Source organism: Cajanus cajan, chromosome 9 (assembly GCF_000230855.2).
Source record: "Cajanus cajan strain Asha chromosome 9, NIPB_CcT2T_4, whole genome shotgun sequence".
Classification (NCBI taxonomy): domain Eukaryota; kingdom Viridiplantae; phylum Streptophyta; class Magnoliopsida; order Fabales; family Fabaceae; genus Cajanus; species Cajanus cajan.
The window spans coordinates 6,389,239-6,410,143 of record NC_138525.1 but is presented as its reverse complement, the minus strand read 5'-3'; the positions used below and the strand labels follow the sequence as shown (position 1 = coordinate 6,410,143).

The window sequence follows — 20,905 nt, the reverse complement described above, 5'->3', positions numbered from 1 at the left end:
CAATAGGTAAAAAATTAGAAAAAGACGAAGTGGTGCATGTGAAAATTGAAAAAAAAAATGTGTGAAAAAGAAGAAAAAAATAATAAATTAAAAGTTGAAGATATAAAATAAAAAAAAACAAATATTTTATAATTTTAAAAAAATAATAAAGGAGATGTACTCATTAAAAAAAAGAGGTGTATATATCATGACCCATCGGAGAATTAATTAGAAGTTCAAAATGTATATGCTGTATTGAACATGCTCTTGATCCAATGCCTCAGATCAAGGCCCAAAATAAATGGGCTTAGGCCTAAGTTGTTGAGAGATGTAAACACACACTTATTAGTTACTGTAGTTGTTTTGTTTGACCATATTGTTCATCCCTTCACCAAAACAACGATAGTGTATAGTATATAATTTCTTATCTTTAGACTTATACTTATATGGGACAAAATTCGTATTAGATTAAAATTAATTAAAGTAGTGTGGGATTTGTTTAAGAGGACAGAATTCTTCTAACATCTTTTTTTTTTCTTTTCATTTATATGATTCAATCTGATACTTTGTTTCAAAAAAAGAAGAAGATTAAACTCCTTATCACTTAAGACCAATTTAGTAAATTCCTCTTTATTCGTTTTATAATTAGATAAGTGTATCCCCTAAAGCATTCAAGAAGAAGATTAATACTTTTGTAAGAAATTAAAATAAATTTCAAAGATTTTTTTTCTAGAATCTCATAAGTCAAATTTTCATAAAGTCATTGGGATGAATTTGAGGAATGCAAGAAAGCTACCGATACAACCATATATATTATACAATAAAGCTGCAAATTAATCGGTTTTGTGGAATGAAATATTTGAACCCGAAGAAGCTTGGCATGAAAAGTCATCTTGATGGGTTATACATGATAATGATATAGATGAACCTAGAGAAGACAGTGCAATTGAAACTCTAGTGATATTATTGATTGAATAAGATTTGTTGATGTATGGGTTTTCACGCGTATTTTAGAATACAGGAACTACAATAGAAGCTATATTGGACTGAAATTTATGTTACAAAGATACTCTAACATATATATTTATTTTATAATTAAAATTTATTTAAGATTATAAAATTATAGATAAAGGAATGGTAGATAATTTAATAATTTCTAAGAAATTTTAGTCATAATATAAATATATTTAAAAAATATTATTTATATTTATCATTTTTTAACTTTGATAGTCCTAAGAAAAATATCTATCATTAAACTCTTGTAAAAAAAATACATTTATCATTAGACTAATTTATTATTAGTGTAAATGGGCATATGCCCAATTTTAGAATACTATGAAAATTAAAGTAAGTTCAAATAATTAAAATTAAAGAAAATATATGTGTATGTCAACCTGTATACGCGAGTGTTATATATATATAGAGAGAGAGATAGATAAATAGATAGATAGATAGAGGTCTACTTATTTCAAAATTTGATCTATAAATTAAAAATTTTTAATTTAACGGTTGAATTATTTAAATTTGATGTAAAACATGAGTTATTGAATGAAATAACTCTATCATGACTTGCTATTGGAGTAAGTGAATCCCTTCATCTAATATATAATTTTTTTCAATTTAATTAATGATTTTGAGTATGTAATTGCATTAAATACTCAAAGAAAGATTTTTAACACTTATGATCTTATTCAATTTAGATATGATTGTTTTTGATAGAGAGAACTTGTAGTATAGATAAAAAAAAATACACAATCTTTAATAAAAGTGTTATTGAATATATTTGTTTAAACTTTGAAGAAAATGTTTCTAAATAAGTTAAAAAAATCTTTAAGAAACATATAAGAGTTGTTTCCAAAAGCAAAAAACTGTATATTTAAAAAAAGTTTAGATATATACATAAAAAGATATTAAAAATATGATTATTTTATTTACAAAAAGTGATTTTATAAGGAAAAAAATGTAACCAACAGACTCATTATTATTATTATTTTTTAATTAGGTAAAATATAATAAAAAATATATATAAATTTTAAATGTTCATTTTATTATGGCATAAAAGTGGTGTTGTATTTAGGAAGTAATTTTTAAAGTTGGGAAAATTTTTAAAAATATTTTTTTTTTTAATTTTTATAATTTAACATTTTTTTCATGATACATTTAAGTAAAATAAACTGTATTTTTAAACGCATATGTCAAAAGTGAGCTAGCTCACCCTAGCTTACTTTAGCAAGTTAATGATAAGATTGGTAAAAATATGTTAAGGTAGCTTGTTTTATCATTTCTAATGCGATACTATAAGCGATATAAGATGATTTATAGTCAATAGACCATAATGATCAAAGTTATAACATAAAGACAACAAGAAGAAAAAACTCAAGTAATAGACACCTATAAGGATTTTAATGCTCAAGTCAATGAGAATAAGAGGTGGATAGAATGAAGGACCGAAATACCAACATATCATAAAGGCATTAAGACAGGGAGCTCTTTGTCTCGCTCATGCCTGATGCCCTCCAAATCACGTCCGGTGTGACCGAGGTGAAAATCTCCTTGGACCTCTCACTTGACCTCATATCAAGTAGAATATCTCTGCCTGGCGTCACCTCAATGGTGTTTGGTGTCACCAAGTCAAAGAATTTCATACATCCACGCTCAACGCCATTCAAATCGCGTCCAATGTTATCCTAACTCGAGATGAGTCTCTCTTCTTACATCCGATGTCGTTGATCTTGCCCCAATGTCACCGAGACAAAGCCCTCTGGTTGAAACTGCACCTGACACCACAAAGGGGTGTCCGACATCATATAAGAAATTTGCACTTGTAGATCACGAAAAATTCCTCCAAGACTTAAAATATAGAAAATCCAAGCATACAAAACATCATAACATACATTTACAACCCCACCACTTAGTTTTGGTAATAGAAATCACATGTAACCACAAATCAAAGAAATCACTCATTTCCACCTTCATGAACCAAACTATTTGAGTTCAGCATAACCAAAACAAAATCATGCGACTTCAACACCTAAAAGCATGTAATCCATAACTCATTCAATGCATTCAACTCAATCATTCAGTAACGCACTTCTTTGTTTTCTTATCTCAACTTCGAGCTAACCGAATTGAAGAAGATCAAAAGGAAGAACTCTAAGCTTCAACAATCTCCACAACCACCCAAATCAACCTCTTAACCTCGAATGCTTGAATCGCCACATTGAGGATTCAAAAAACTTCTCATGCCCTCGAGAAATCTAGAAGAAGAAGAAGAAAAAATTAAAAATCCCCAAAGTCTATCTCTCTTATTTCTCACTCTAAGGTCTGCAGATCACAAGCTTATAAAGCTTAATTCTAAACAAAATCGTATATATCTTTCCCTTTCAAGATCAACTGGACATGTAGTCAAAGACCCTCACAACTTACCCAATTCAATCTTAGCATAATGTTACAAATTTCATTTTTAAATGTAGTAGATTTGTTGACCTTAAATAAATGGACAACTTTCATTTTCAAGCACGTGGTGTTTGACTATACATAATATATTTTCGATGTGCGTGTTAGACACAACTGCCTCAAAAACAAAGGCAAAGGACGGACCAAATCAAATCATGTTTTCAACTTGGACATGGAAATGGAATTACTATACCCCTTTTTATCGTATGCCAATTTGTAATTTTGAATCCCTCCCTACGAAATTGCATTCACTAATATTTTTATAAGCATAAATAATATACTTTTAATAATATAATATAATAATATACAAAGTTCTTTTGATGAAATTTTAAATACAATTTGTTGAAATTCACTAACTTTCGAGTCTTTAATCTTAAAAGTTTTACAGTCACATTAATAAAAGTTTTATTATTTTTTACAAATTAAATCCATTTTCCCTTTTCAATTAGTTGTATATCGGATTAGATGGTTTTAGCCCGCCCCCACCCCATTCTTATTTTTACTATTACAAGACTCCCACAATAATTATATAGATATTGAATTTTATGAATGTGAGTGGGGAAAGTGGGAATAATGTGAGTTGAGGCGACAGATGAGAAGTGGTTTAATCACTGCGATGACTAAATATTTATTATATATAGGTAAGATTTATAATACATTTTATATATAAATAAATATTATATGTTTAAATATATAAATTATATTTAAAATTTATATAAATAGATAGTTTTAAATATATAATTTATATTTTAAATTTATGATAAATTATTTATATCGTAACATAAAATTATTTTTATTTACTAATTTATTGATAATTTGTTTTTAAAATATCAAAATTTAGTTTATAATAAATAAAAATTAAATTAGATAAAAAATTATTTTTTAAAAAAATCTCTTCATTGATAAAAAATCTCTAAAAATATTTTTTTTCAAAATATCGGTTGGTATTTTATATATAAGAGTTGTTCATTTGTAAATGGAGATAGTTGGTTAGGAGTGTGTTGATTTAAGGAATTAAATTAAATGAGTTGAATAAATTAATTAGAAACCTAGGATTTTTTCAATTATTTATAAATACCATTTTCCATTCCATTAATATGTGAGAATTATTTTTATAGGAAATAAAGTATAATTTATAATTATTTAAAAATGAAATTAGGTAAAAAATAGAAAAAAATTATGATTTTAAAATTATATTTTTATTGTATTCAACCATTATTTAGTCAAATGAGACAAAGAAAACAAAATAATGAATTTTTGTTTCTTTCAAAATTTCAAGCAAATCCCCTTTATTTAGGAATAATTTAAAATTTATTCTAAAAATATACATAAAATTAAATAATATAAATAATAATTATATTTAATAAAATTATTCAAAAGTCAAATGAATAATTTTTCAACCCACAAGCATGACTAAAAAGTCAGTGAATTATTTATGTTTGAATAATATTTTCTCTATTTGTTTTATTTTTCTGCTTGGAAATAATACATATGTGATTAATAAATGTAATTAATATTTTTTGTAATATTTTTGGATTTTGAATATAAATTTTATTATTATTTCCTTTTCATTTATGTCAAATACTAGAATATTTAAAAATTATATAAAAATAAATGTAAAATTAAAATAATATTTAATATCATTTTAAACTTTTACATGAACAAATACATTGTAATAATTTTTTTGGCCTTTTAATATAAATTTTTATTATTACCAACTCTTCAATTAATTGGTTTAAATTTTCTCAGCTTAATTAATAGTCTCAAATTTGAGTCCTAAATATATAATTATAAAAATATTATTATTTATAATAAATATGAGAGTATTTAAAAATCAAATAAATATACAATTAAAAATAGTAATTAATATCTCTTTGAACTTTTAAATGAACAAATAAATTATTTTTTTTTATAAAAATTAACAAGTAGAATAAATAAATGAAATATTATCTTGATAGAATATAAAATATTATCTTGATAGAATATGACGTGCAACATTTATATTCAATGAAACTAATTAGGCACTTAATTAATTTGCTAAATTATCACTTCTTTTAATTCATATACAAACTAAAATCAATAGACTAACATAACTAAATATATTTTAAAAAATTATAAAGACCATATTTGAATTAATTTCTCCATAACTACTAGAAGAAAATAATTAAAAAGATAAAATGAATTGAGTCTAATTTAAAAATTAAAATAAAATTACATACCCCAACTTTTGGATAAGTTAGATGAGACAATTTCTATAAAAGCAAGCTATAATTTCAACTCAAGAAAGAAGTTGAATTCATTTTATCTCAGTATTTTATTGTCTTATAATTATTTATAAATCACTTATCAATTTTATAATTTTTAAATGAATATAAGATTAATTAAACTCATTTATAAATTAACATTAATTTACATACCTAAACTTTTAGATAAGTTAAATGAGAATATTTCTAAGTTAAATATTAATGCACATATATATATATATATATATATATATATTATTTTTTCTATCGTATCATCTTTTGGTGAGATAATGTTGTTTAAAGCACCATCAAACACTAAATGAAGATATTTACGAAATTAAAAAAATGTGAATATTTTTCTTAGCAAAGACACTACTAGAATTTCTCTTATTACATGCAACTTTTCCTGCGAATTTTTTATAAAAATTTGCAGGAAACGTTGTTCTTGCAAATTTTTCTGCGAAATTTTATTTGCAGGTAATACCTTCGTGGATAATATATTTTTGCGAATTTTAAAATTCGCAGGAAATTTTCCTGCGAAATTTCCTGCGAAAAAAATTCGCAGGAAAGTTTCCTGCAAAAAAAAATTTGCAGGAAATTTTCCTGCAAAAAAAAAAATCGCAGGAAAATTCGCAGGAAACTTTCCTGCGAATTTTTTCGCAAGAAATTCTGCAGGAATATTTTTTACGAAAAAATTAAAAAAAATTATTATAAATTCTATATTTTAAGAATTCATAATCTTTTATTTTCATGCCTCATACATAATCTTTTAAATTCTAAGATTGTAGATTACAAGTCTAACACTCAACCATACAATTCTACTTGTAAGGTAAGTGTTATTCCAACTTATATACTCTTTAATTGTTTTATTTTCAATCGATGTGGGACTTGAAGATTTTTTAAAATATTAATCTTATTAATTTAAATATATTTTTTATTTTTCCTGCGAATTAAAATTTGCAAGAAAATCCGCAGGAAAAGTTACCTGCAAAATTTTTCTACCATTTAGTAAACATTACTTGCAAATTTATTTTTGCAAGAAAATCTGCAAGAAACAAAATAAAATTCTTACAATATTTTCTGCAAATTTTTACCATGAAATTTTTTTCCCCATGATTATTAAAATTGTAGCAAAATTTGTAAGAAATATCTGTAAATTATTTTTTGTAGGAAAATTCGCAAAAAATTTCTGCGAATATTTTTTTGTAGGAAAATTCGCAAAAAATTTTCTGCAAATATTTTTTTGCATGAAAATTCGCAAAAATTTTCTGCAAATATTTTTTTGCAAGAAAATTTGCAAAAAAATAACACTTTTCTAGTAGTGAGATTTGAACCACAATTCGTTACATTATAGTCATCAGATATTAAATAAATATATTTATAAAAAAAAAATGTAGATATTTCTTCTCTCAAAAATTTGAACCTTAATTCATTATATTGTAGGAGATTAATTAGCCCCTTTTGTAGACCCAATCCTTGTTTTAATTTATTTACTGTTTTTGTTATTTTATTGTTTTATATTTATTTGGTTCTCTATTATTATAAAAAAGACATATATTTTTAAATATAAATAAATTTTAACTATTTTTGTCTCAATTAATAATATATTTCTTAAAATATCTCTAATTAATCCATCAACTATACAAAGTTTAACGTTCTGAATATTTTACCAATCAACTTTATATATATATATATATATATATATATATATATATATATATATATATATTAAAGGTATAATGAGAATAATAGAGTTCGAATATAAATTTTTGTAGATATAGTCCAACCTCTTCATTTGATCGATCCTATCGATTGAAATCCATAACTTGTTTGAGTCTTATTTTTAACAGAATAGCAAACCGAAACTTAACACATAATTGTAATTTGAATTGGTTTGAATCCTTATGTACTTATTTTGTCCAATACGGTAGTTACCATCCCTAATATAAGCCATATATCAATAATGCCTTGTCTTTTACATTAAAATTTGGCCACTCCATCGGTGCATGTGCTGTGTTTCCCGTAGGGTATGTAATGAAATGACCTTTTACCAATCAATTACTTACATGATGTGACTTTTCTAATGCGACTGAATGGCTAAATTTCAGACAACGACCAGTTAGCAAACCATTTATTCAATGAACCTTATATTTAAGAAAAAATATTATTAAAAATAATAAAATTTAAACTCGTGTTGTGACCTCTTTCTCTCCGTTTGATCGTGATTGATATAATTAAATGCGACGAAAATTATGCAAATATGTTGTTCATATATGGCAGTGCCATTACCTTTTCAGACTTTGCTTAGGCACCTACAAGCACCTATATTAGAGACATTTCACGACATCACATACAAAATATAGTTAATTAACATATCGCTGTCATATCTTAATTTTCGTAAATAAACCTTGACAGAATCCAAAGGTGTGATAATACTTTTCTTTTCTTTTCTTTTTTTAGTGAAATAGGTGATAATATTTTGAGTTAATCATTTATATATTATTAATGTAAAAAAATTTTATATTGATAATTAATTATATCTTTTAATTATATCATATCACTGTTAAAAATAAATATTTGTATAATAACATGATATAATTAAAAAATTTAATTAATTATTAATATAAAAAACTTTAGTCTAATAATATATATGATTAACTCTAATACTTTTCTTATTTGAAAAGACGATAGAAATGTTACCATGGATTTGTCCCGCAATTTCATGCCATGATGCAGACGTTAAACTACCATTTAGAGTTCACCAAATTCAAAGATTTCAAATCATGCCAACGACATATATGATAAAAATTAATGCCTTAATTTTATAATTTTGGTTCTGTTTATGTTATTTCATTAATAAAACTATTTTGATTGGTTTGATTTTTAACAAAAAATAATCATAAACAAAAATTTGTAAATATTTCATATAACGAAATTTGTACAAGAGTTTGTGGCATGACTTTCCCTCTTTAAATAATTTTCTTGCAAAGAAAAGTTTCAAACCAATTAAACGACCCTATCATGGTACGTAATCCCAAATGAACAATTCCAGATTAGGGTGACTCACTTTCACTACGAGACAACATGAGTGGGCTTTTGAAATTAGACAAAATGTGTCAGTAGCTAGTTGAACAGTTTGAAGCACGTGATTAAAAAAATTGTAGCGATTGAATGTTTCTTTATGGTGAAAACCCTTATAAATAGTTGACAATGCTGACTTATTGAGCATGAAGGGGCTCTAGAATATTCAACATAATAGTTACTACTCCCTCCATTTCATTTTTTTTCATATAGTTATTTAAGGTTTTACACGGGAATTAAAGAAATCATTAATAATTTAGTTTCCACAAATATTTATTACTTACTTTCCTATTTTACCTTTTTTTTATACATTTTTTAGACTGTTGAACTATTCCATTAAATAGTTGTCCAATTTTTTGTTTTTTTATAGTATTTTGTTGGGAACATATTGCTCTTATAAATGAACATTAACTTTATATGAGTAGTTAGAGAAAAATTAGGTAGATATTAAAAATAAATACACACATTGTTCAGGAAACATGTATTAATTATTAAGGGTAAAGTTGGAAAAAAAAATTAATAACTTATTAATTTTAGTAATATGACAATGAAAAAAAAAACAACAAACTCTGACAAAATGACTACGAAAAAAAATGGAGGGAGTATAGTTTTGTTGCGAGATAAAGGTCACAGGTGACATTTATTAATTAGGCAGGCATTTAATTAAGGACAACTTTTGTGAATACTAAGATAGGAGCATTATCCCACGTTGTTGAACAGTCTGGTTCAACATTGGCTACTGGCTAGCTAGTTGGAGAAATCTAGTCTGATTCATGAATCCATTGTTGTAAAATATAATCCAATTAACTGAAGACAATCATCCAGATAATCTCCTTCTGTCATTATACTATTCTTTGAGAATCTGCAACCGCCCATTCCCACCCAAATAATATTCAAAAGATAAAATTAATTTCATGGATGCCTTTTTGGAGTTGAGAGATGTTTATTATTATAAACTATATACTTTTATTGTCTGCTTACTGTAGTGGATCATCGAGGATTTGCATTTAAAAGGCATCACTGAAGTGGTTTGAGGATGTACTGGTGTACCAGAAAAGGTGTAAAACTATAAAATAAAATAAAAAAGAAAAAAAAAACAACTATTTGAAAATAAGGTTATTTAGTTTGAGAGAATTAAGTAAAAAATAGAAGAGAAATAATATTATGAAATTGTTTGATTTGAATGAATGAAGAGGAAAGAAATTATAATTAATAAAAAAATTATAATATTACCTTTTTGTTACATTAGTGAAATTGTTATTTATTCCAATAAACAATATATTTACGTGAATAAAATCTCAAAATAAAAGAACCCGTTTGAATAACAAGTCAATCACATTCCAATAAAGCAAATAATTTGAATAAAATGAATATATTCAAATAAAAAAAATACAAATTCAAATAAAGCATCCATGTATATATTCAAATATCAAACAAATCATTCAAATAAAGTATAAGACATCCGAATAAAAGGATCCACATATTTGAATAAATCTAAGTCATTTAAATAGAAGACAAACCATTCGAATAAAAGTTATTACGTACCCATTCTGATAAAGGAGTCCACGTTTTGAAAGATAATATTGTTAAAATAAAATAATTTTGATCTTTCCTCCAAGTTTTACTCATTTTTGCAAAAAAAATTATAGACATAAATTTCACACCTATAAATTTTGGCTATAACTCATTTCTTATTAAACAAACCAATAAAATTATTTCTTAATTTTTTTTCTCCTCATTATCTTCATTCTTTCTCTTTCATAATAGACAAACACAGCGTAAAGGAAAAAAAGATTTACAATATAGTTACCATATAAGTTTTTTTTTTTTCCTTAATTTTTCCGTTTTATCCAGTGGACAAGATACTAGATACCTCTCACTATATCACACTTCTTTTCAGTTGTATGATTCATCTCCCTCTACCCATATATTTCAAGTGACCATTCTCTTATATACCCATCCAATCTTCCTTTTTACTATTTCATCACATAATGCTAAGTCAATGGTTTTATTCCAGATGGTAACTAGTGGATCTACCAAAGGTCGTCAGATCATCAGGTGTTTGAAATCTCCACAACCGTCTCCATCAAAGTGGTGTTCAAATCTTGCCCTCATAATTTAAGGAGACAAATAAATCAATCTATTTATTTTCAATTCAATCAATTCACAAATAAATTTACTTAATTTATTTATTATAATGAAAATTAATAATAGATCAAATCTATCTATTTAATTTCTCATTCACTAATTTTTCAAAATTTTGTTGAATCAAATATGAAACATTTATTAGATTGAAAATTTAAAAGATTATTATAATATAAAAAAAATATCTTGTAAATTTTAAAAGACTATATAATAATTTAATAATTTATAAAAAATAAAAAAAAATATTTTTAAAATAAAAATTATTTAATTTTTAAATATTATTTTTATTGATGGATCAGATATCCATTCATAGAAAAAAAATTATTAATGAATGGTTTGGATGAATTTTTTACTTTAAATAAATTTGATGAATTAAATTTTTATGTGAATTTTTAATAAATTTAAATGGATTAATAAATTATTTTTAGTTTATTATCATCCATTTAAAATTAAAGATATTAAATCTATTTATTTGTCACCTTTGCTTATAATTAAGTATTGTGTTTGTTTACCGTTCAAGTTCTATAATGAAAATTTTGATTGCATGTTAGATTTATCTTATTGATGGTTACAAAAATGAAATTTTAACTTAAGTCAATTTTACAAAATAATCTAATATATAAGATAAGAAAATGATATTTACGGTATGTTACTGTATCCACTTCTCCTTGCTGCTTACATATATACAGGGCTGATTCAAGCATAAGATTGCTCAAGTTCTAGCATTTAGACCCTCAAAATATTTTTTTTTTACTTATAAAACTTAATAAATCGCTTGTATGAATATTAACTTTAGTTTGTTAATTATTGTCTAAGCCTAACATTATAAAAACTTGGTTTAATCCTACTATAATAATTTTTTGCTAAAAGTTCATTTTTTATAGGTGATTGTTGATTTTCTTGCTACTTTCTCTCATCTTCAAAAATATCAAACTTCAAAACTCGTTTTAGGCCTTAAAATATGTTGGATCAAACCTGCGTTGCATATATAGCTGTTGAATATAACTGATGTAGAACTTCTTTAATTGTTAAGCCCGTAGTGATAAATTATAGAATTTTAGTCGATACAAAAATCTATACTAATAAGAATACTCTGCGAATAAAATATCTTTTTTTCCTTCTAAAATGACAATGAGAATTAACAAAAAAGTAGTGGAGTTCAATAATTAATATATAGTGCATTGAATTTGAAGCAGGCTTGTCTAGCATCGCATCATAATACACAGTAGATACACAGAATACATATATTGCCCCCTAAAATTATGCGACCGTCATCTGTTGGGAATGTGGGGACACAAATCTCTAATAATTATTCAACTAGGAATGATCTTTGTGGACCACCCAAATTTAGCCATTACAATCTGGAGGAAGATATATAGCATAAATAGTTTATTTTCACATCAATTTCATATATCTATATAAATATCCAATCATCGTCCCTCGTTTTGTGGCTTAACTAATAATAGGCAAATTGTTTTGACAAGTACAAGACTAGGTACAAGATTTACATTATCTGAATATGAACGACAGAGATTGTTTGGTGGACGATTAATTATCTGAACATGAATCGATCATCTTGGAGATTTTAAAGATTCGACGTGAGATTTTCCACATGGTCCTCTCAATCTTATGAAGAGCCTGTATTCATCGAAGGTCATGGCCGTGTAGAGTGGAGGTTTGTCTGGCTTTACCAGCTCCTTTGCTGGCCCAATGGGTATGTTACTTTTGGGATTGTAGAAGAAGGCTAGGGAAACTCTCTCTTTATTTGAATTCACTACCACCCTGTGTTCCACACTCTTGTAGTTTGCATTGCTTACAACCTTGCCAAACACAAAATAACCTAAGTTAGTATCATTCACAATGATAACAGATAAGTTAGAAAAGATCTAACATTGAATATTCCACGGTGAATTAATAAGATGATAAAAAAAAATTATATGAGGGAAAAATAATTCTTACATTATAATTTAAATTTATAAGATTAATTTAAATTTATATTTATTTATCTTAATAAAAATATGAAGATAATGATGATGACAATATATTAATGTCATTCGCACTGTGGATAACCAAATTTTTAAAAACCATCACTAATTCATGCAGTAGTATTCTGTTATTTTTTTAGTCATGATAGAAATAATACCGTGATGCACTGATTTATGTGTTTTGCATATTTATTTTATTTTCACAAAGTTCATAAGAGTTTAATCGATGTACTGCTTTTTTTTTTGTTGAAATTTTTTATTAGAATCTAAACAAGGATAGATTATAGGAATCTAAACAGTACTTTTTAGTTGAAGTCTCAATTATTGGAGTGTGCTCGAACCTTTTTTAGTATAGTCAACATAATTTAGATATTTCATCTTATATGGTCATCATCGAAATAATATTTTACTAGGTGCAATGTTTGGTCTTTTGATCATAGTAAAAAATGCAATTATGTACTAGTTACATCACATATAATTGGTAGATCATTGATCTTAGCTTTCTATATGATGAGGGTATGATTGGTCACGAGGCCACTATAGAGGATATATAGAACTTCACAATCACAATAACTCAGAAAGAGGAAGGTAAAAAGCATAATATTGAACTCAAGGTATGAAATCATTCGTTCAGAAATGTCATGCCAAATTGCCAATAAGAGAACGATCTTATCCTTAATTATGTGGCCAACAAGCCAAATGTATATCCATTTACGTGTGCGAGCTGATTCTGCGACAGTAAAAATTTTTTTTTTTTAATGATAAAGATCTCTTTCAAGTTTCAATCAAACTATCACCATTAAAAAAATAATTTACCACTAATTTATAATTGAAAATATTTTTAATGATATTCGTTTTTTATAGTATAAAACATTTATTACGAGTTTATATTAACAGTCATTCTAACAAATAATTCTATTCCCGTAAAAAAAAATTTATTAATATAATAAATTAATATACATATATCATCATATTACTAGTATATATATATATATATAGATATATTTACGGTTAATGACATATTAATGTATCCCAAGACAATTATGCTAATAATTTAATTTCCATTAAAAAAATCTACACTAACGAAAACTAACCAAACAACAAACCACGTAATCCTTGGCTTGAACTAATTAATCTGACGTCAGAAGTGTAAACTAAAAAAATGCAATTAATTATATATTTCGGTTATTACCAAATTAATGTATAAATAAATAAAATGAGATCATATATGTGCAATTTTATTTTATTTTTTAAAAAGACTAACTAAAATGTATTAGTTTGACGTTTGGGTTCTTCGATTAAAGAATGCATAAGGTTTGATTCCGACGTGAAGTAGCAATTAAAATTAAGCAAACTTTACCTCCAAAATAAACCACGGAAGAGAATTATATATAAAATAAAATAAAAATGTTTACAGAAACATATTGAAAAGGCCACATCCACATGCATCAAAAAAATCCGACGAAGAACAAAAGGAAAGAAAAAAAAAAGAATGAAAGGCTGAATTTGATATGTCCCCTCCATGTGGCAGATGCATGCATGATGAAAAATGAATCTGTAGCTAGCGAAACATTCTCTAAAAGGAAGAGAGAGAGAGAGAGAGTAGTGACCTGAATTTGGTCTCCAATATTGACAATAAAGGCATGGGGAAGAGGCTTCACGGTGATCCAATTGTCACCTTTGCGGACTTGAAGACCAGGGACTTGGTCATCTGAAAGTAAGAGTGTCATGCCACCTGGATCTGAGTGCGATGACAAACCCAACGTCAACTCTGGCCGTGGACACTTAGGGTAAAAATTCACCCTCAGGCACGCTCCAATATCTTCTCCTCCAAATGATTTCTGAAGAAAATCCTCTTCCAATCCAAGGTTTATGGACAGAACCTTCATCAACCTCCCACATAACTTCACCAACTCTCTCCCATACTCATCACACACTTCCCTGCATTCATTTTAAGATTATTCCCTATTTATACATCTTACTAATTCATAGGTGAACTAATTACGATCTAACAAACCTAGTGAGTTTTGATATACCATATTAAGAAAGTAATATTATAAGTTTAATTCAGTTTTACAGAACTAATTGTATAAAACTGTTTTTCACTTATATATTAGATTCCGGCTATATTAATGGTTAATATGAAAATTTCAACGCAATAAATACAAAATAACTCACACGTATATGAAGCAAAGATACATAATAAAAATATTCATTATTAGTTTATATATAAGAAAATAGTTCATACACTATTATACCGTCATTGATGAATACATTTTATAATAATTATGTTTAAAAGCATGGTTATCGTCATCTATAATCATAATCTTAATTAACCTCTTATTATTAATATGTTGTACCTGCAAGAGGGAGGGTGAGTGGGCCATTTGCTGTAGTTCTTCAATGGCAAGGGAAGGTAATGAAGAAAATAGTAATCACTCCAATCAAGAATGGCACCTTTCTCAACTCCAAGCCTGCTACCATAGCCCTCATAAGTTTTTGGGGAGTTTGCATATTGCTGTTTGAGCTCCGAAGGCAAGTGAAAAAACTGGCGCCAAGTTTCCCTAGCCATGTCCATCAAGTCGTGGCTAACACCATGGTTGACTATTTGGAAGAAACCCCAGTCATTACAAGCCTGAGAGATTTGGGTGAGAGTGGAGGCTCGTGCATCAGGGTCACCATAAAGACCCGAAAGGTCAATAACTGGGATATTGGCATCATCAGCATGAAGTTGAGGAGATGGACGGTCACTAGGGGGCTTGATATACCTCTCGGGGATTGAATCTATGCAGGTTTGGGACAAGGACTGAACCCGAACAATTGGCTCAGGCCAATCTTGTGGGCTATTGACATTCATGATTTTTGCTACAACTTTAATATTCCTAGGCTTGCTCTCCAACGTACATCATGGTCGTGTATATATATAATATGACATGTGTGTGACAAAGTACTAAGAAACAAAAGGTGTTGATATAATTGTAAGAGTTAGAGGTACGTGTGTGATAGGGAAATTAAGGGGAGAGGTGGGCGCAAGTAGCTAGGAATGAGAGAAGGGACATTGGGGGATGGGGGCTGATAAGGACTTTGAATGAAACGTGGAATTCGTGGGGGTTTAATATAGGTGTGAATGCTGCAAAGAAAAATTAGATGAGACAATTTGGTGGGTATTTTTGCATAGGTGGGGTGCCAAGTCTTGTTGAAGTTGACGTTAAACAATTTAAATTTAGCTGTATCCGTTCTGAATTTACTGGCTCTGCTTATTCACTATATTTTTTTTAAAAAAAATGTTTCACGTACACCATATTTTTTAATAAATGAGATGTATGTCGGTATAAAAGTTTTTTATATTGTTTTCAATTAAAAAAAAAATATATATATATATATATATAACTTACTAGCTTTTATAAAAAAAATGGGAAAGGGAAACTCATTTTTTAAGGATAAAAAATAAGTATAGAAGAACATGGCATATAAAAAATAATGACGATAAAAATAGTGTTATTATTCACGTTATTTTTAAGCTAATATCTATATTTATTGAAACTATTAGGGTTAGCCTAATGGTTAGTGGAGAAAAGTTATGGTAAATAGAAGCTTGAGGATCTAAGTTCAATCTTCATTGTGACTATCTTTGTAATCTATATTTACTGAAAACAAAAAAAATATTATCTCGTCATCTTATTTTTTTTCCTTCTTTTTATCAAGTGATTGGATATTTTTCAAGAATTAAATATTTTATCTAGTGCTTATAATATATTTTTATTTGTTTTTGTCCTTTTATAAAAAAAATATAATCTTTTTATTTTTGTGATGTAAATAGGATACATCGACTATGTTGGAGAAGATATTTGAGAGAAGTTTATAAGTTGTTTTGTTTAACTTATAAACTAATTTAACAAAAAAATAAGATTGTTTGTTACATTAGTTTATTTTCTAAGTTTATAGTTTATTTTCATGAGTTAATTTAAGTAATTTACAACTTATAAGTTTATAACTTTTTTTTTTATCTTTATTAATTTATTTTAATTTTTTTTTATAAACTTCTAATTTTTTAACTCCTATCTTATAAGTTTTTAGTTAATATAAAGTAATTTCACAGAACACACATCTTTATATATAAAGTGAAGTAGATCTTTTATCTATTTTATCACGTAAATTGTCACATTATAAAACATAAGTACATCGGTATATTCTTTAGGAATTAGAAGGTTTAATAAATATTAGTTTTTCTTATACCATACACCATCACACTAAGGGGGGCGTATTGGTTTAGGATTTTGTAAAATTTTAAAAGACTTTTTTTGAGTAAAAAAATTCATTGGTATTCAATCAAGATTTTATGTCACTTAAAAACAATCCAGTGATATTCAATCTGGATTTTCAAGATTTTTTAAAGAGTCCATTAAAATCCACTAGTATTCATTTGAGATTTTTTACAACTTAAAAACAATCCATTGGTATTCAAAAATATAAGGATTTTAAAGGATTGTTGTGTGAGAGAGATTTTGAAGGACTTTCTAGTGTTATCTATAAATACCAGATTCATAAAACAATCTCATCCAAACCCATCAGATTTTGAGGATTGTTTGAAGTGATTTTTCAAGTGTTTCAAGAATTTTCAAGTGAGTTTTTCATTTTTTTTCTATGCTCCTGTCTTCTCCATTTTTTCTCTACTAATAATACTACATTATTGTTCATTGCTCATATATAATATTGTAGTACTGTTCTCATCTCATTCCCCTATTTTGTGAAACTCTGATATGTAAATGATAGTATTATTTATTGACTTGCTCTATTTTTCTGTTCGTTCTCTTTAATTGACTTGCTTTATTTATTCTATGCAGTTGAATTTGTTCTTTTATATAACACAAAAAAATGCTTGAAATTTCAAATTTTGTGACAATTTTTTTTATAACACACGTCAAGAAAAGAAAAAGGTGAAAGATGAAATTGATATCATAATCTCTACAATATATATATATATATATATATATATATATATATATATATATATAAGATGAATTTGTTAGGGTTTCTGTGAGTAGAATGAGATGAAAATGGATTTTAGTTGGGGAAAGAACCCTCTCAACATAAAAATTGCAAACTCTCTCCTTCCCTTAAATTTGTTACTTTTATCCCTCATCCTTTTATGATTCAACAATTATTTTATTTTATTTACTATGAATTTTCTTTTTTATTTTTATATTGTGAAATTAAGATTTTTTTATATTTTAAAAAAAGAAAATTAACATAAGACATTGCAGTATCTAATTTTTTAGGGTTTAGGATTTATGCCTTCATTAGCTTATTTTTTTAAAAAAGAAAATATTGTTAAAATATTTGTTAGAATAATTTACATTTATAAATATCGTTAAAAATTATTATATAATATATAACTAAAATAATATATATATATATATATATATATTCTCTATATCTAAATACTTTCATTTTTATAAAAAAAATTATATATCTAAATATTTTCTTAGTATCGAATATACTAATTTCTTTTTTATATAAAAAATTATCTTATGTTTCTATATTTCCGTTTTTACATATTTTTTTTATAATGACTGAGGTATTTGATCCATTTAGATAGCCAAGATATATTCGATCTTGTATGATTGGTATGCTTCTAAAAATAATAATATAATATAATTTTATTGATTTTGTCTCTTATCCATAATTATTTATATAACTAGTTTTCAACATATATTATTTTAGTAATTCAAATGGGAGATTCACGAGGAAATAATAAAGAAAAAGGAAAAGAGAAAGAAAATTATGAAGCTTGGACCAAGGAGGATTCCGATGAATTGTTACAATTGATAGTGGATGCTATAAAAAGAGGATATATAAGATATTATGGAGAATTATCATTATTATTTATCTAGACATTATTATTTTTTTTATTATTTTTGTCTTTGACTCTTTTGAAATTTGAATGTATGCATTTTTTTTAAATCTTATCAAATGTCAAAAACTCCACAAAATCCCATAGAATCCATTAAAATCCTGATTTAAAAGTCTTGCAGAATCCATTAAAATCCTGATTTTAAATCTTATAGAATCCTGTAAAATCTTAAAAGTCATGAAAATCCTGCAAAATCTTTTAAAACCCGCAAGATTTTTTTTAACTAAAAAAGTCCTTTAAAATCCTAATCCAATACACCCCCCTAAATGTTAATTTTTTTATAACAATAACTTTGAATGCCTATTTAGTGTCCTATGTCCATTACTACACACTCATTTGAATGTCTATATATTAACATCCCTCTTATTGATCATATAAAAAAAAGATATTATAATCTGACTAAATAATGTTTCATTGTTCTTAGTTAATTTTAATTTGTAAGATATTGTTACATATTCTTATCACATTTTCTATTTTATAAACTCTCGTATCATTATTTCTCACTTCCAATTATAATTTGACTCTTATATAATTCATTCTATTTTTTAAAGTTACATATCAGCCTTATTTCCACCTCTTTTCCTTCTCATAACATTTGTGTTTTTTTTTTTTTTTAATATTTACAGAGGAAATAATGGTTTAGATATGATCGTAAGAATAACAACAAATATAAGAAATATGAAAAACTAAACTTTCCATTGTGAATATGTTTCACAATATGTAATTTCATATTGTCGTTCTCTATTTTATATATAATTAATTATTGCAGATTAATGTGTTTCGTGTTAAACATGACTTATTCTTTTTTAGTGTAGAATGAAATTATATTGCTTCAATTGTTCTCTTTTGATTTTTATAATGTCATTCCAAATATTCTCACTCTTATAAATCTTTTTATTAGAAATGATTTTGATGTATTTATTATCTTAAGGTTCCTAGAGTTTGTCTATAGTCTGGTATAATGGTTTGCTTATTGCAATACCATTGTAAAGTCTTAGGTTCGAAACATGACATGTCCTTATCTAAACCAAACTATCAAATTAAGGTTTCCAAGTAATAGGTATTTTTATGGGTTTGAGAAAGGAGATTTGGCTTACTCTCTAACCTATATATCCAAAAACGCATTTGTTATGGTTGTAAAAAAAGATTAGGTGATAAAGTTGATTATTCAAAGAAAAAAAATTTCAAACTTGAAAATCATTCTTTACCAACATGTCTTGATCTAAAAGAGAAGCAAACAAGAAAACAAATAGAAATTTCACATCCTTCTAAATATTTTCACAAATTGTTCAAAAATTTGAACGAATTGGGCATTTCTTTAAATGTTTTGGCATGGAATCCTTTTCATTTTCTATATATCATGTTTTATTTTTAAGCCTTTACATAATCACTAGTTTTCTTCTTCTATATATATATATATGGGTTTGCCTATTAGATTTTGTCATCATGTTCTATATTCATAGTTTATTTTTATTTTTTGGATTAAATTCATAGGTTATTTGAAATTATAAAAAAATTAATATGATTATATACTAAAACTTTAATAAATTAAAAAATAAAATAATTCATGTATCACACGTACGGTCACCGTACTTTTTATTTTTAGAAAGTTATTAAGGTACCCATATAAATTAGGATATTTTGATACAATTAATTTTTTAAATAAATAAAAATGAAGTAATGTGTGATTTTTTTCTTCATTTTTACTTTTTTTTTTCTCTCATAAGTAATATGTTTTTGGCAAATAGATAATATAAGCCAACTTACATTTTTCTCTCAGAAAATATTGACCCAAATGTTTTAAATCTTTTTTGTAAAAATTAAAATAACAGCAAACAAAACATAATAAAATTATGTTTATTGAAGAGAGAGATTTTTAAAAAAAAATTATTTAACTTGCTTCTTATAAAAATTTGTTAAATTTAATATGAAACTTACGAATATAAATAAACTAAAACATTGATAACATATATCATATTTTATACGATCAACAAAAAATCCTTACCAAGCCAAAAATTACTCGATTGATTGCAGATGAAAATTCACAATATATTTTAGAAAAGATGGTTCTAACAAACAGTTAAAATCTGTAGAGAAAGGAA

The 20,905-nt window shown here is 25.9% G+C and overlaps 1 protein-coding gene across 1 annotated transcript; it reads right to left on the bottom strand.

Moving 5' to 3' along the window:
* Positions 1 to 12,062: 12,062 nt before the first annotated feature.
* Positions 12,063 to 15,959, bottom strand: LOC109789768 (jasmonate-induced oxygenase 2). Its single transcript, XM_020348803.3, has 3 exons — positions 15,250 to 15,959; positions 14,500 to 14,830; positions 12,063 to 12,724 (listed from the first exon to the last, which is right to left on the bottom strand). The coding sequence occupies exons 1-3, from the start codon at positions 15,744 to 15,746 to the stop codon at positions 12,476 to 12,478; spliced, it is 1,077 nt and encodes a 358-aa protein (XP_020204392.2). The 5' UTR covers positions 15,747 to 15,959; the 3' UTR covers positions 12,063 to 12,475.
* Between the last annotated feature and the right edge of the window lie 4,946 nt (positions 15,960 to 20,905).